The 15913-nt window shown below is 29.2% G+C and overlaps 1 protein-coding gene across 18 annotated transcripts in view; it reads right to left on the bottom strand.

Moving 5' to 3' along the window:
• Nucleotides 1-15913, bottom strand: part of LOC145277807 (uncharacterized) — a 262143-nt gene that overhangs the window by 75052 nt on the left and 171178 nt on the right. For all 18 annotated transcript variants that reach the window (XM_080129669.1, XM_080129671.1, XM_080129670.1 and 15 more), the window contains 4 exons: nt 14384-14514; nt 8763-8898; nt 6113-6243; nt 285-420 (listed from right to left, as the gene is read on the bottom strand). In XM_080129669.1, the coding sequence (XP_079985795.1) occupies nt 285-420; nt 6113-6243; nt 8763-8898; nt 14384-14514 (534 nt within the window). The remainder of the gene's footprint in view (nt 1-284; nt 421-6112; nt 6244-8762; nt 8899-14383; nt 14515-15913) is intronic.

Raw genomic sequence — 15913 nt, 5'->3', positions numbered from 1 at the left:
CATACATGAGAACAGATGGGATATGTGCAGTATATGATGGCCATCCAATCTTATTTTTATGTGCTTTTGCCATAATATTTCCACCGTCAAGTTACTAGCCAATTATGCTGTTTTATTTATCCATTTAAAACCTCCAGAATTATCTAACATTTATAATTGGAAATATTTTCCAATTTCTCTCCAGTTAAGTCGACATCAATTTTAGGGTTCTGGAAAGATGGAGTAAACCAACCTTGTGTTACATCTTTCTTTCATTGCGAAGAGGCAGCTAAATATCTACTTACCTCCAACTTTATATACAAGGCTAGCATGTAATCCACCGCAAGTTTCATGAGGATTTCCTACACAACGTATGTTGCACACTTTACTTTTACCATATTTACCGTATCCATCGTATCCACACATACACTGACGTCCATTCTGGAAAAAAAAAAGAAAAAACAGACTAGTTTTTTACTTTTTATCGCTTTTCAATATTTCATCTAATTTTTTTTCTTCAAATTATAAAAAGATACAAGAAAAATCAAATTAATTTATTTTGTGTATAATGACATGTATCAGTTAAATAAGTAGATTGGAACTGTGTTTTCATATAAAAAGAATCAGCCATGTTTGAGATAATGAATCACCATATTCAGGTAAACGTATATTTTAAATGCTGGCATGTGCTGAACAGCTTTTAGAAATTGACTTTTAAACTAACCAAGAATGTATTTTTCCTCAAGTTCATCCTTATTACTTTTATTCATGTTTTCCCTGTGAATTAAACCTGCTACCTCAACTGATCTACACCTACTGACCTAAGAAGTTTCATCCATTCTTTCAATCTGGTCATACCATCTAAGTCCCCTGCTTTGCACAAATTTAATTTTCCTCTGATCTAAGCCTGCCTTTAAAACTAACATTACATCATATTATTATCATATTATTTCTCTTCATACAACGCTTGTCCTTAACCCTCATCGGCCAGGTGTCAATTCTATACATCATCACATTGTGCACACATTTCTGCTATATTCTTACCTTGGTTGACAATGGTAATGCTCTTCTAGTTAATAATGGAAGAAGTTCTCTGAACTTACTCCATCCATTCTTAACTCTTGCAATTCTACTAGCATCAACGCCTCCCTGTGCTCCAATGGTATCACCAAGGTGACAAAAGTTTTGAACAACCTTAATAGTTTTGTTATACAAACATACTTTCTTCCACATCTGAGTTCTCATCAACAAGTCGAAGAATTTTAGGTTCATAGGGAACGCAACAATAAAAAATGTTATACACTAAATGTAAGTTTAATAAAAATACTTTTTTCTTCTCTCAAGACACCATTACACATGCAATACTTGAGTGCGTGTATGACCCAACAGAAGTATAAACATGTTCTTCATATTTTCATGGATACGTTGATATATAAAAAAAAATGATTGTCAAAGATAAAACGGACGAGCAAAAAAATATGTTTATCCCTATCAAAAAAAAACAGGGTTGGTAGTGATCTTTTGATAATATTTTGTTTTTTGTTTTTTTGTCTAAAGTATTTCATCATCATCATCATCATCATCATCATCATCATCATCATCATGTTCGATTAAACGTTCATTTTTACATACTGGCATATGCTGGATGGCTTCTAGAAATTGACTACTAAACCAACCTACGTTAAACCAACCTATCTCCAGCTAGCTCTATTCAAACTACATAACTTGAAATGCAACAAGTTTTCTTTAGAAGACATTTTAATTAGGGCAAGATTTTTTATATAATTTTTATAATTTCAAGTATGTATTTTCGTTCAGAGATTGACATCAGAGCAAGACGCTGAAATAAGACAAAGGATTGTCAACGCCATTCATATCTAGCTGGAGGAAACCCTACCACATTCTGACAACCCAGGCACTCTCTTGATTATTTGGCCAACTCTTTTTTGTTGGAATGAGATATAGTTTAGTTCAGTATTAGGAGACCATCCTCCCAGGCATTACCTCTTCCTTCCAGAAAAGGGAGGGATCTTATCGGGCACCTGACGAGCTCCTACTAGGAAGTACCGATGACTACATGCACAGTTATTTTGTAGCCTTCTAGAGTACCTCTTGATAAAGCTGGATTTACCCCATACACACACACGCACAGATGCATACACAGACGCGCGCACGCACGCACGCACACACACACACACACACACACACACGCACGCACGTTCAGTTGACTTTATCTGTGCTGCAGTAGGTGTATCAGAATTTTTGTAGGAATTTTTGACACCCCTAACACGAAACTGCGAATAAAATATAAAAAAAACTCGTAATTTCTCTTTTAAATGTGGGTTGTTTATTTTCTTTATGGATTCTACTTCCACAATAAACTATTAAAGTTGTTTTAAAAGTAATAGAAATATTTTTTTTAAACAGTAATTGAATTTTACGAGCTTAGTATTTTTCAATTTTTAAACTTTAAAAATCTATCAAAACTTTTCTATTGATTCAATTTTTACGATATTTTCAGGGTCAATGTGAAATTTTATGCTCTTTCCAATAAACGGAATATAATATTTTAGACAAACGTTTTTTTTTTAATTCACGGCCCCCCTTTTCAAGTGTCTTAAAAAGTAAATACTTAATTTACTCACCAAAGTTTTATATATCACAAATTGAAGATAAAAGATGAATAAATAATATATTCAAATTTAAAACAAAATAAAAAGTAGTGTTTTTTAGAAATTTACCTGTAAAGTCCGAAGTTTAAAACCTTTTTTTTTTTTTTAAAAACATGTTGTTTTGTTTTTCTTTTGTTTTTGTTTTTTTAATGAAACCTTGGTCCTTGCTCCTTTAATTGAAAAAAAAATTAGGGCTTCAATTACATTTTTCGAGTAGTTATAAGCTTGGAAAGACAGAGGGTCGAATTAATTCACGCCTCCCATTTTGAAATGTCTATTAAAAAGTAAATAATTAATTTACTCACCAAAGTGTTATATATCACAAATTGAAGATAAAAGATCAATAAATAATATATTCAAATTTAAAACAAAAAGTAATGTTTTTTTAGAAATTTACCTGTAAAGTTCGAAGTTTAAAACCTTTAAAAAAAAAAAAAACACGTTGTTTGTTTTTGTTTTTGTTTTTTTGTTTTTAATGAAACCTTGGTCCTTGCTCCTTTAATTGAAAAAAAAATTACATTTTTCGAGGAGTTATAAACTTCGAAAGACGGGGTGGAATTATTCAATATTTTTCTCGAAATTTCTGACACACCTAGTGCTGCAGTAGAAATTAGGTAAATAGAGAGAACAAACTTAATTTAATCCTTCAGCATATATATTGGAATTTAAATCATTTTTAAAAGATTTAAAAGATTTAAATCTTTAAAAAATATATATTGGAATTTAAATCATTTTTAAAAGATTTAAAAGATTTAAATCTTTAAAAAATATATATTGGAATTTAAATCATTTTTAAAAGATTTAAAAGATTTAAATCTTTAAAAAATATATATTGGAATTTAAATAATTTTTAAAAGATTTAAAAAATTTAAATCTTTAAAAAATATATATTGGAATTTAAATCATTTTTAAAAGATTTAAAAGATTTAAATCTTTTAAAAATATATATTGGAATTTAAATCAGTTTTAAAAGATTTAAAAGATTTAAATCTTTAAAAAATATATATTGGAATTTAAATCATTTTTAAAAGATTTAAAAGATTTAAATCTTTAAAAAATATATATTGGAATTTAAATCAGTTTTAAAAGATTTAAAAAATTTAAATCTTTTAAAAATATATATTGGAATTTAAATCATTTTTAAAAGATTTAAAAGATTTAAATCTTTAAAAAATATATATTGGAATTTAAATCATTTTTAAAAGATTTAAAAGATTTAAATCTTTAAAAAATATATATTGGAATTTAAATCATTTTTAAAAGATTTAAAAGATTTAAATCTTTAAAAAATATATATTGGAATTTAAATCATTTTTAAAAGATTTAAAAGATTTAAATCTTTAAAAAATATATATTGGAATTTAAATCATTTTTAAAAGATTTAAAAGATTTAAATCTTTAAAAAATATATATTGGAATTTAAATCATTTTTAAAAGATTTAAAAGATTTAAATCTTTAAAAAATATATATTGGAATTTAAATAATTTTTAAAAGATTTAAAAAATTTAAATCTTTAAAAAATATATATTGGAATTTAAATCATTTTTAAAAGATTTAAAAGATTTAAATCTTTAAAAAATATATATTGGAATTTAAATCATTTTTAAAAGATTTAAAAGATTTAAATCTTTAAAAAATATATATTGGAATTTAAATCAGTTTTAAAAGATTTAAAAGATTTAAATCTTTAAAAAATATATATTGGAATTTAAATCATTTTTAAAAGATTTAAAAGATTTAAATCTTTAAAAAATATATATTGGAATTTAAATCATTTTTAAAAGATTTAAAAGATTTAAATCTTTAAAAAATATATATTGGAATTTAAATCATTTTTAAAAGATTTAAAAGATTTAAATCTTTTAAAAAATATATGTTGGAATTTAAATCATTTTTAAAAGATTTAAAAGATTTAAATCTTTAAAAAATATATGTTGGAATTTAAATCATTTTTAAAAGATTTAAAAGATTTAAATCTTTTAAAAAATATATATTGGAATTTAAATCATTTTTAAAAGATTTAAAAGATTTAAATCTTTAAAAAATATATATTGGAATTTAAATCATTTTTAAAAGATTTAAAAGATTTAAATCTTTTAAAAAGTATATGTTGGAATTTAAATCATTTTTAAAAGATTTAAAAAATTTAAATCTTTAAAAAATATATATTGGAATTTAAATCATTTTTAAAAGATTTAAAAGATTTAAATCTTTTAAGAATTTTTAGAATTTTCTGTTTTTTAATTCAACTAATTATATTATATATTAATGAGAAAATTGTTTTTTAAAATATGATGATATTGATTTTATGTCCATTTTTTATTTTTAACTTCAAGGGAAGTTAAATTGTGTGTTTATAAAAAAAAAAAAAAAGATAAATATTTTCCAATTATTTACACTGTTCAGCTTTATAAATAATGGAATTTTTTTCAATTTATTTTATTCAATTTTCGTAATATGATATGTGGGGGGAGGACACCTACAAAAAATATTTCCTCTGATATATTTAATGAAAACTATTTTTAAAATATGAATTGATTTAAAAATGAGTAAGTATCGAAAATTTCATGAAAACCAGACCATTAATTGATTTTTGCTAGATTTATTAAACACGTACGTTTACGCTTTCGAAATGATCACTACATAGGAATGCTGTTTAAAGGCGTCGATAATGTAAACACTATTTTAGTCTCGCATTTTCGTTATTTTTGTTTGCTGAAAATTAAAAATATATATTAAATATATATTTTAAGCTTCTTTTTTTTAAATGGTACAAAAGTTATGATGATAATGTAAACTTATATTACAGTTACATCGTGCTACATATAGGGGCATAATTTTGTGGTACGCATTGAAGGTACTAAGTGTAATATCAAAATACAGGAACTAGGACTTTCTACAAATTATGTTAAAAGCAATTTAAATATATGTATGTGTGATATTTTTGTAAATTTAGAGTCAATATTTTGCTGATGATTTCTTCCTTTATGGGAAAAATGGGAGGCGTGAATTAATTCGACCCTCTGTCTTTCCAAGCTTATAACTACTCGAAAAATGTAAAAAAAAAAAAATGTTAAAAGAATAAATTTAAGAATATTATATAATTAAACAATAAAATTCCCAGATTATAAAATATTGTTTTAAAACTTTACTGTTCAATTTTTAGAGAGGATCAGTTTGCTATGTAAGTTTCATGTAAAATAATTCTGTTCAAATTCCAAAATGACGTTTGTAAATGTATTTTATCTTTAAAAGGTAAAAAAAATTAAAAAATAATTAAGATTTATTTATATTTTAATCAAGGCCAAAAGCCACTCGAAGATAATGCTTGACGAGATGAGAATGGTTGCTATGATTCTAGACATTATGCAGATCAGGGAAGAAGCCGTCTCAACCCAACTAGGGCGAATGAGATTGCAACAATTACGATAATATAACAATACAAATAATAATGACTTACTTGTAGTGCAGCATATCTATAGCCATTATAATGACAATAACCTTTACACCATTCAACCGTCATGAATTTTAAGCTAATAAATATGTCTGCCATCGCCCTATCTTTCCTGTCTTTGAAACATCCGATAGAATCTGAAAAAAAAACGAAAAATGCAATCAACTTTTGAAGATATCTTAATACTGAAACTTCTTGGTTTTTCTTCCTCATCACTTCTTTCTGGGGTTCATATATTAGATTCATTGCTCTTCCTGCTTTTTATGAAGTCAGTTCTCTCTATCCCTTCAGACACTTCCTCACACTCGAGACCTCTACAAATCTACATTCAGACCCTATAGCAGGTGCTCGACAGAATTCAAATCTATGGTCCACCCTTGCTAAACTTTCACAAAAACACACTCAACTAGCTGCAACCACTATATATGATTTTCCCACTCTCTATCTGTCCCTAAATGTAAACATAGATTCCATGAACAAAGCTTCTTTCCCAGAATTTCCCGCCTTTGGAACACTGCTCCACAGGTATGATTCCCAGTTAAATACAACATGGTGGCCTTCAAGTCTAATGTAAACAAATTCCTGTTAAGCCATCGTCCTAAACAATCAAATTCTACTACATCAACACCTTACATTCATTAACCTTTATCTTTGAGTGGCCTTTGGGCCTTGATAAGTGGTGACTCCCAAGTAAAAAAAAAAAGTATGAAATACCGTTTTCATATTTTGGTTAGTGAATCTCTGAACTAGTTAAGGGTTCTTGGTTAGGTTCAAAACCATATCTGTAATTTGATTGACCCCTGCGCCCTCTTCCTCACAGATGTGATGTTGCTAGTCTCAGTCTGTTGTATTCTTCAGGATTGTTTGATTTATTCTTTTGTTTCAGCTCGTTTGATTTGTTGATTTTTATCATTTTGCTGCTCTGATACATCGTTAAGATACATTTTCCTCTTCCAATTGCTTCTTTCCAAGAACAGCAGGTTTGTGGAATTCGCTCCTTGTGGACTGTTTTCCTCCTACTTTGGTATTTTAAAAACTTTGCAATTTCCCACGCATCTTTCATCAAGTGCCTTCATGCTTTGTCTGAAGTGATTTTCAATAAAAGAAAGCAAGTCTCTCCAAGAAGTTGTCGTGTTATGACTTGTTCAGTAGAATCGCAGCCCTTTGGTCCACAGCTGCAGTCTATTCTCTTCCTGAAATACTGCTAAGAACTGGATATAATTGAATCATTTGTGCTATTAGTTCACATTCATGAAAGAGATAGCATTCATCATTTGTAATCTCTACTCAGATGGCAGCGTCCCCTCTCAGATGTGCAAATAAATAAAATGCTATTGTTTTTTATTTAAAAACCGAGCAATAAAGTCAGTAGAAGCAACAAATATAATGCAAATATTTATTATTTTTATTTTTTTATTTTGATCATAAATTTTTCGAGAATTAATTCTTCAAGTGTTTCATATTTGTAAGGTAGATATTACCTATTGTTAATTTTTTTTTATATAGTTTTTTTTTTATTCACACTGGTCGTTGTCATAAGACGGTGTATTTATAACAGTTCTTAATTATTATGACTATGAAACCCAATTTGACTCTGAAGAAGGAATTTATTCCCGGAAATTTTAAGACCGAAATATAAAAAACGAACATTAAATAAAATATCTTTGCATCATATTTTAGACTTCTATTGGCTATGTTGCTTAGTTTTCAAATTTAAAAGATGCTTCAAGGAACTATTTTAACTGTTTTATCTACGTGCCATGCCATTTTTCACAATTTCACCTAAAATCTAATTAAATCTCAATTAAAATTTCATTCATTATTCCTTTCGTTGTAAAAGACTGAACTTTAGTCTAAATACTATTTTTTGTTGTTTTTTTTTTTTTATTTTGAACATGCTTGATATTTTGGGGAGAATCAGTAATTGATATTCAATCTTTTGTTCATGCCTGTCTGAGAAATGCTGCTCAAAGCTTTATACTTGATGAATGCATCTAGTATTTAAGCGATGAAACACAAAATGTAATTGAAATAGTACACAAAAAAGAAGAATCGGTTTAAAGTATGTTTTACATGCTGGCATGTGTTGAACTACTTTTAAAAATTGATTTCCAAACTAACATATCTTATTTATCCCTCATTCTCTCAAGCCCATCCTTATCACTTTTTTAAATATTTTCCTTGGTTTTCTCCAGCTGACTGACCCTGCTACATCAACTGTTCTACATCTATTCACCCAAGAACTCTCATTCTTAATCAATGAACTTCCCTCTGTTCTGCACACATCTCCCTATACTGTCTATACTTAAGCTTCCTCTGAGGTCATCAGATCTAAACCTGTCTTTATGAATTATATTACACATCTATCGTGTCATTCTCATATCATTTCTACACATCACACTGCACACACATGCATGATAGATGCTTCTCTTAGTAAACAGCAGTAATGATGCACTAGTTAGTTAGGAAAGAAGTTCTCTGAATTCACTCCATCACACTAGAACCTGCTCTTCCCTATGTTCCAAACAACTTCATTTAATTTGTAAGCTTTAAATACACTGTCTCATCCATCTCCATTGCCTCACACGTCTTGCGCACATACTGGTTATCATTTGTTCACCTGAAAAAAGATACAGTTTTCTAATGAGTTACTTACCTCCAACTTTATATACAGAGTTGGCCCATTTCCCGCCACAGATTTCATGTGGAGTTCCTGCGCAATGTTTATTGCACCTATCACTTTTTCCATATTTTCCATAGCCGCTATCGCCGCAAAAACATTGTTTTCCATACTACAACAAAGCAAAGGTCACGCATTTCAATATTCATTTGGCTTTCATTATTTTTCCTTTCTTTTTAATAACAAAGACATTAAGTTTGTGCTGGTGTGATTGCAAGATCAAAAGCGACTTGATGATTAAGATCAATGAGATGAACGGATTGTCAGTTGAATGATGAAGAATATTATGAGAGGATAGAAAATGATGAATGTAATGTACAAGACTTGATTTATCTCCATAGAGATGACTAGTTTCTAAAGAGACAGTTTATGACAATTATTTAGTAACATTGCATTGGAAGACGACCATGTTTTAGTCTGCTGAAATGCAGTCCCATGGTAATGTGTTCCACGAACGGGAAGTTCAGGGAAATAAATTCAGTTCATAGATTAGACCCATGGAAAAAGAAGAGATGGTTCCTTTCAGTTAAGGTAGACAAACAAGTTCTTGGTGTGAATGACTTACATAAAGGAACCAAAGATTGAAGCTCAAGAATTGATGGAGTAAGTTGAAAGAATGTTTGCCATTGCAATCAGCAGAGTGTTAGCTCTGTCAACTATTGGAAAAATCTATCAGGCATTGTGCTCAGTGCGATGATGTATGGAAGTAAAACCTGACCAATGAGGTTTGAAGACATGTGTTCCATGGAGAACAATAATATAATAATAATATGATAAATGTGTAATGCGAGTCTTAAACACAAACTTAAATCTGATGACCTTATATGATGGAAATGATGACACGGAAGAGGGTGATGAGGATGGATTTGAGAAAATGGGATAAATAAAAATGAGGACTGACATAAGTTAGTTTGATAGCCAATTTCTAAAAGCCGTCCAATACATGCCAACAAGTAAAACAGACATTAAACTGATGCTGATGATGATGATGATGCTGATGATGATGCTGATGATGATGATGATGATGATGATGATGATGATGATGATGATGATGATGATGATGATGGTGATGGTGATGGTGATGATGATGATTACTAAAAGGTTTATATGTGTCCATAAGTTAGTACTGTGTATAAATCAACTCTTCTATCCATGGTATATAAATGCCCATCTTTCCATATCAACCCAGATCTTGTTGTATAAGCGTTCGGGTCTCCATTATCTGTGTGGGTTGATATGCTGTCCTTGCTGTTCTGTCATTGTCCATGATGGTGACAGCAGTCGATGATCTCTGACATCTTTGTCAGCTGGATCATACTCCACTCCCCACGCTGTGATTTGTTTAGTAGTGAAGTATGTCATATAGATTTCCAGGAAGCACCGACTGGATGGGGTGTTTATATGTAGAATTTTTTTTTTAAATACACATGAAATCAACATTAATGAAACACAACAAAGCTATTGTATTTCTAGTGAAAATACATTTACAAGACGCTTGAATGAGAGGTAATGTCTATGATTTTGGATGCTGGGTGGAGATCTTCAACTCAATTCACAATTTTTCTTTCGGCAATGAAATTTATCGACGTGAATAATTCTCTGTTCCAGTTAGAGAGAATAGAGAGAGGAAGGAAGGTGTCATAGATAGGCTGACTGCCTCTCAGCTTAAATGTTTAACTTGTAAAAAACTGTTAAATTCGTTTTGTGTATTAGTTTTTATAAACAAGCAGCTTTACCTGAAACAAATCCTTTCATCATGACTAATACTCGTATACTCTGATTGACTGTTGACTATCTCTGGTCTCGGTTTGAATTTTATTCAAACATTCTCATGTACTACGTACTTCGGCCAGATTTTGTTGACACTCATGTCATACTTGACCACAGCTGACCTCTGCAGCTTTAGTTTCTCTTTTCAACAGTTTTGCTTATCCATAACCAAAACAATAATTTTAGATTTCTTCATTTGAATTGATAATTTCGTGTTTCTGCAATACATTGCTCCAACAATACATTAGTAGATTTAATCAATTTCTTTGTAGTTTCCCTCACCCAACAGATTGTCTCAGTATGCTTTATATATAGATTCCACCTAAACTTTGGAGCATCAAATTATATCATGAAGAACAACATCCAATCTACATATAATACTAAAACTCTTTGCTTGCTTGCATATTGAATGTTTTAGATGCTGGGAGTAAAAATGAATTGTATAAGAAATGGTGAACCACTGGAGTGAGGAAGGAAACAGAGAGTGTAACACGTTAGTTATAGCAGCTAAAAGAAGGAGACTAAGAGGATGACCTAAATAAATGAGATAAAATAAATAAACAACATGACCAAAGAAGAAAATGAAAAGCAAGGAGGAAACTAAAAATATAATGTAAATGAATAAATAACATACATGAAAAAAAAACAGAGAGAAGGAGAGTAAGACGATGACATAGAGAAGAAAAAGAAAATATTAAATGCATAGACTAATGTACACTGTACTAATTTTGACCCATTATTACAAATAGACCTTTAATTTAATCCACAATGACCTATAGCATAGTAGATAAAGTACTTGGTCAGATTCAGTTGTAAATGACACGCTTCTGGAGGTTGATGGTTCAATCTCAGTACGGGTACACTCAAAAAAAAAACAATTGCGATTACTTAGGACATCTAACCAGTTATGGCTGATGGGATGAGAGCATACTATGTGGAGTAAATAAAAGGTTCTGTTCAAAATTCCATGCAGATTCCTGAGTTCAATAGAAGGATTCCCCAGTTTGGCAAAATACATCTGAAGAAGGGCGGGGTTACATCGATCGAAACGTTGTGAAAATGACACTCAAGATGAGAACAATAGTCCGAATAATCCCAATAATACAAATAAATGTTTATTTTTTTAAAAAATCTGTGACGTATTGGCTTCTTACAAATGCTAATTCAAATCGACACAACGTTTACATTGAGGAACAAAAATTTTCAAACATATAATAGTTTATTTTCTGACCTTGTGTTCGAGTGCATTTATTGTATTAAAGGATACAACAACAAATTGAAAGCAGACGATAATGTTATACTTTAACTCTTTGGATTTATTTTTTCAATTTCTATTTATCTTTACAATCGGTTAAGGACACTAAATGCATGCATAGGTCAAACGTTATCGAGTGTTACATGGATGAGCACAGAGATTCAGTTTTGCCCTGGAGATGTCACAGATCTAAAATATGAGTAAATAATTAAATTTTTAATGAATAATTGTTACGGGGCTGAACTGACCTGCCCAATTCTAGAGATAAAAAAAAATATACATTATCTTTGTTATCTCTGGATAAGTTCATTATTCCTAAAACATCGATGCAGCGATTCGTGGCAATTATGGCCCCAGAATCTTGACGTGTACTTCTGTAACATATTTTTGCTAATGTGTTTGTTGCAATTATTATCAGCTTGAAAGGCCACAATAATAATTTATTTCGATTCCCAAGAAGCACATTCATAAGAATTTCACATGACTCAATCAATAAACCAATCAGAATTCTGCAAATTAACAAAATACATTTAAAAAAAACACTCAATTTGGCCTAGATTATACCTTTCTTTGAATCTAACCACACCATGGAATATCGTCTTTTTAATTTTGGCTTCTTTTAGGCTTTTCATGCAAGCTTTTTAGTTTTTCAACCTATATGCTAAATAGCAAAATTAATGACTACCTATAAACATTATTTTGCTAAAAACATTTCCTCTGATAAAATGAGCTATTTATTGAAAATCCGTGGATTAAAGAAAAAAATTTAAATATTTTTATTCCTTGTCGAATAATAAGTTTGTCATGAATTTTTGAGTTTTCAAAAGTCGTAATTTTTTTAATTTACAGAATTTAATTCTAAATTTTCATTTATACTATTGCTCTATCTCATCTATTGAGCTTTTTTTTCTGATTGGAATTGCCTTATAAACATTGATACTAATGTTCATATAAAATTTCCAGTATTATTAGAGTCTGTAATCTGAAAGTATTTCAAAATTCCAGTTAATTTATAAACACACACACACACACACATATATATATATATATATATATATATATATATATATATATATATATATATATATATATATATATATATACTGTTGTACAGACGGTCGGGTTTCAATCCTAGCTTGAGGTAGTTGCCTGTCTAGCCGCACTGATGAGCTATGAAACAGCGAAACAGTACTGTATGCGAATGACTATAATACTCCTTATCTTGAGTTGAGCATCTTGAGAAGTGATACACGAATTACCATTAGCGTATAAAGCAAAGCTCTTTGTATAAACAAATCGAGCAGAGGAAGTTCGGACGATGTCAAAACATCGTTAAACTCATGACTCACGCAGCAGCCGCCAATGGATAATGGATAGGAGCCTTGACTGTCGTACAGACGGTCGGGTTTTTGAGGTTTTTGAGGTTTTTGAGGTTGTTATTTTTCAGAGGTAAAGTAACCAGTGAAGTATAACGAGGTTAATACAAGAGTGCTTAATACCGAAGTAAAGCAAGGTATATATAATTTTTTGTTTTTACATAAGCAGTAATGTGTTGCGGCACAGTCATGAACATGTTTCAGTCAGCTAGGTTTTAGTAACTAGAGACTTTATCAGGCGATCCAGTTTATATGAAAGCAATGTTTGCAACCTTTGCTTTCATATAAGCTAGACCGCCTTATGAGATCTCTAGTTACTAAAAACTAGCTGACAGAAAAATGATCATGACTGTGTAGCAACACATTACTGCTTATGTAAAAACAAATATATATATATATATATATATATATATATATATATATATATAACTACTTCATTTACTCACATAAAATTAATATACGATATATATATATATAGAGAGAGAGATTTATGCGTAAACTTTAAGTATTTACTTCAAAAATGCTCAATACGTAGGTAGAGTTAGTTAGTAATTTATAAAATATATATGGCGATTTAACTACACTGAATATTCGGCGTTTCATCCACTCTAGGATTCCTCAGGCTTATGCGCATCCTAGAGTGGATGAAACGCCGAATATTCAGTGTAGCTTAATCGCCATATATATTTTATGAATTACTTACTATATATATATATATATATATATATATATATATATATATATATATATATATATATATATATAATGTTGTCATTATTGCAAATGAAAAGTTTCAAGTCAGAATGAAACAGATTTATGATAAATGCTATTTATGTCCTACTTTTAAAATGCAGCCGACATTATTTTATAAATCACATTAGCGCAGGGCGCCCGGCGTTGTCCAGTTGTAAAATATGCTTTAACGTGGTATTTTGATTTGTCCAGATTTCGTATATATCATTATAGACTCCATTCTCTATCGATTATTTCATTTTACATTGTACCAACTATATGTCTCGGAGGAGATACAGTTTTAAAAAAATGGAGACAGACACACAGACAGATAGACAAATAGGCAGATATAGTGTTTTAAAAATGATATAGTGAGTTTTATAAATGAGATAAGATTTAATTGCATTAGAAGATTTCGTTTGAAATGTAAAATTCTTATGAAACTTTTTTTTTAAATTACTAACTTGTAATGCAGCGTACAGGTGGCCATGCTTCCGGCAATATCCCTTGCATGATTCAATTGTCATATATGATGAAGAAGTAGACTCGGAATTCATAGCTCTTTGTTTCCGGTCTCTAAAACAGCCAACGTAATCTGAAAAGAAAAATAATTTATATATCTAACTAAATGCTCGTTCTGAGACGAGTAAAATTAATTCCCCACACAGAACAATTTAGCACCTTACAAAGATAAATATAATGATAATAAACCTTATGTCTAAAATCCTTATTCTAAATTTGATCAGAATTCATTAAATTGTTTGGATTTGAGTAATTGTCTATAATTGAAGACTTAAGAAGAACTTGAAATTTAGATAATTAATTGAGGTTTAATGATTATGGATCAATTTGAATTTTCCAATAGGGGTCATGCCCACTAAAACCCTTTAAAATATTCAAAAGAAGGTGAAATTTGGAGATATTTATTAATTGATATCTACCTATTGTTAAAATTTCACATAAAATACGTTTCTTTCCATAAAACTAAATAAAACTAAATAAAACTATATATAACTCATATTATAACCCCTTTACGCCTTGCAGCTATGTTCTTAAATTCATAATGATTGATTAATTACTTTAGGAAGTAATTCTATATATGTAATATAATTATATAATCTATATATTAATATGCTTGTCCGTATGGTGTCACGTCATCATCATCGCAAACATTAATTAATGAAACGCGTCATCATCATCGCAAACATTAATTAATGTGAATTATCTCCCTTTATTGTTCAATCTTTATTAGTTAAAAATCATTAAACCCTTTTATTTACCAAAACTTCCCGAAAAAAAAAATATATATATATATATATATATATATATATATATATATATATATATATATATATATATATATATATATATATATATATATATATATATGAACTGTCTATTTATGTTTCCGGATTATTTTAAAGACAATTATGCATAGAAAGTATCGTTCCACAGTTTAAATAGTATAGTATTTTACTTACATTTTTAACGATGTCTTCTATAGTACGGAACGCTTATTCTATTTTATTCAGTAATAAATATATTTTTTACATTTAATATTACGAGTTCGGTTTTTTTGTTTGTTTTTTTTTTACTGTGCCACTTTATCTTTTTTTTATTTACTTTTGAGTGAGCCTTATATAACAAAAAATATGTTTAGAAATAAATGTTACAAAAGTCAAGAATGACTTTATTAAATAAATCACCAAAGTCACCATTCGCAAATACACTGAGTAACACAGAGTCAAAACATATTTTACGTCTTGTTCTGTTTTGTTTTGTTTTACGGCATATCAATCCTTTTTCGTGTTATTTAATGCCGAATCGAGTAATTTTGTAACATTTATACAACTTCACGTTGTTTACATAGTTATTACTTATGTTTTGTTCGTTTTATTTTGCTTCTTTTACAGGAAGTCATCATCTTCTAATGCCTACCGACAGAGCATACATATTTAAATACTATAAAAAATGAACACAACAATTTTTTTTAA

The sequence above is a fragment of the Euprymna scolopes genome, chromosome 6 (assembly GCF_053919585.1).
Source record: "Euprymna scolopes isolate OS-2025 chromosome 6, ASM5391958v1, whole genome shotgun sequence".
In the NCBI taxonomy this organism is placed as follows: domain Eukaryota; kingdom Metazoa; phylum Mollusca; class Cephalopoda; order Sepiida; family Sepiolidae; genus Euprymna; species Euprymna scolopes.
The sequence above is the reverse complement of the archived record's forward strand: the minus strand, read 5'-3'. Positions and strand labels throughout refer to the sequence as shown.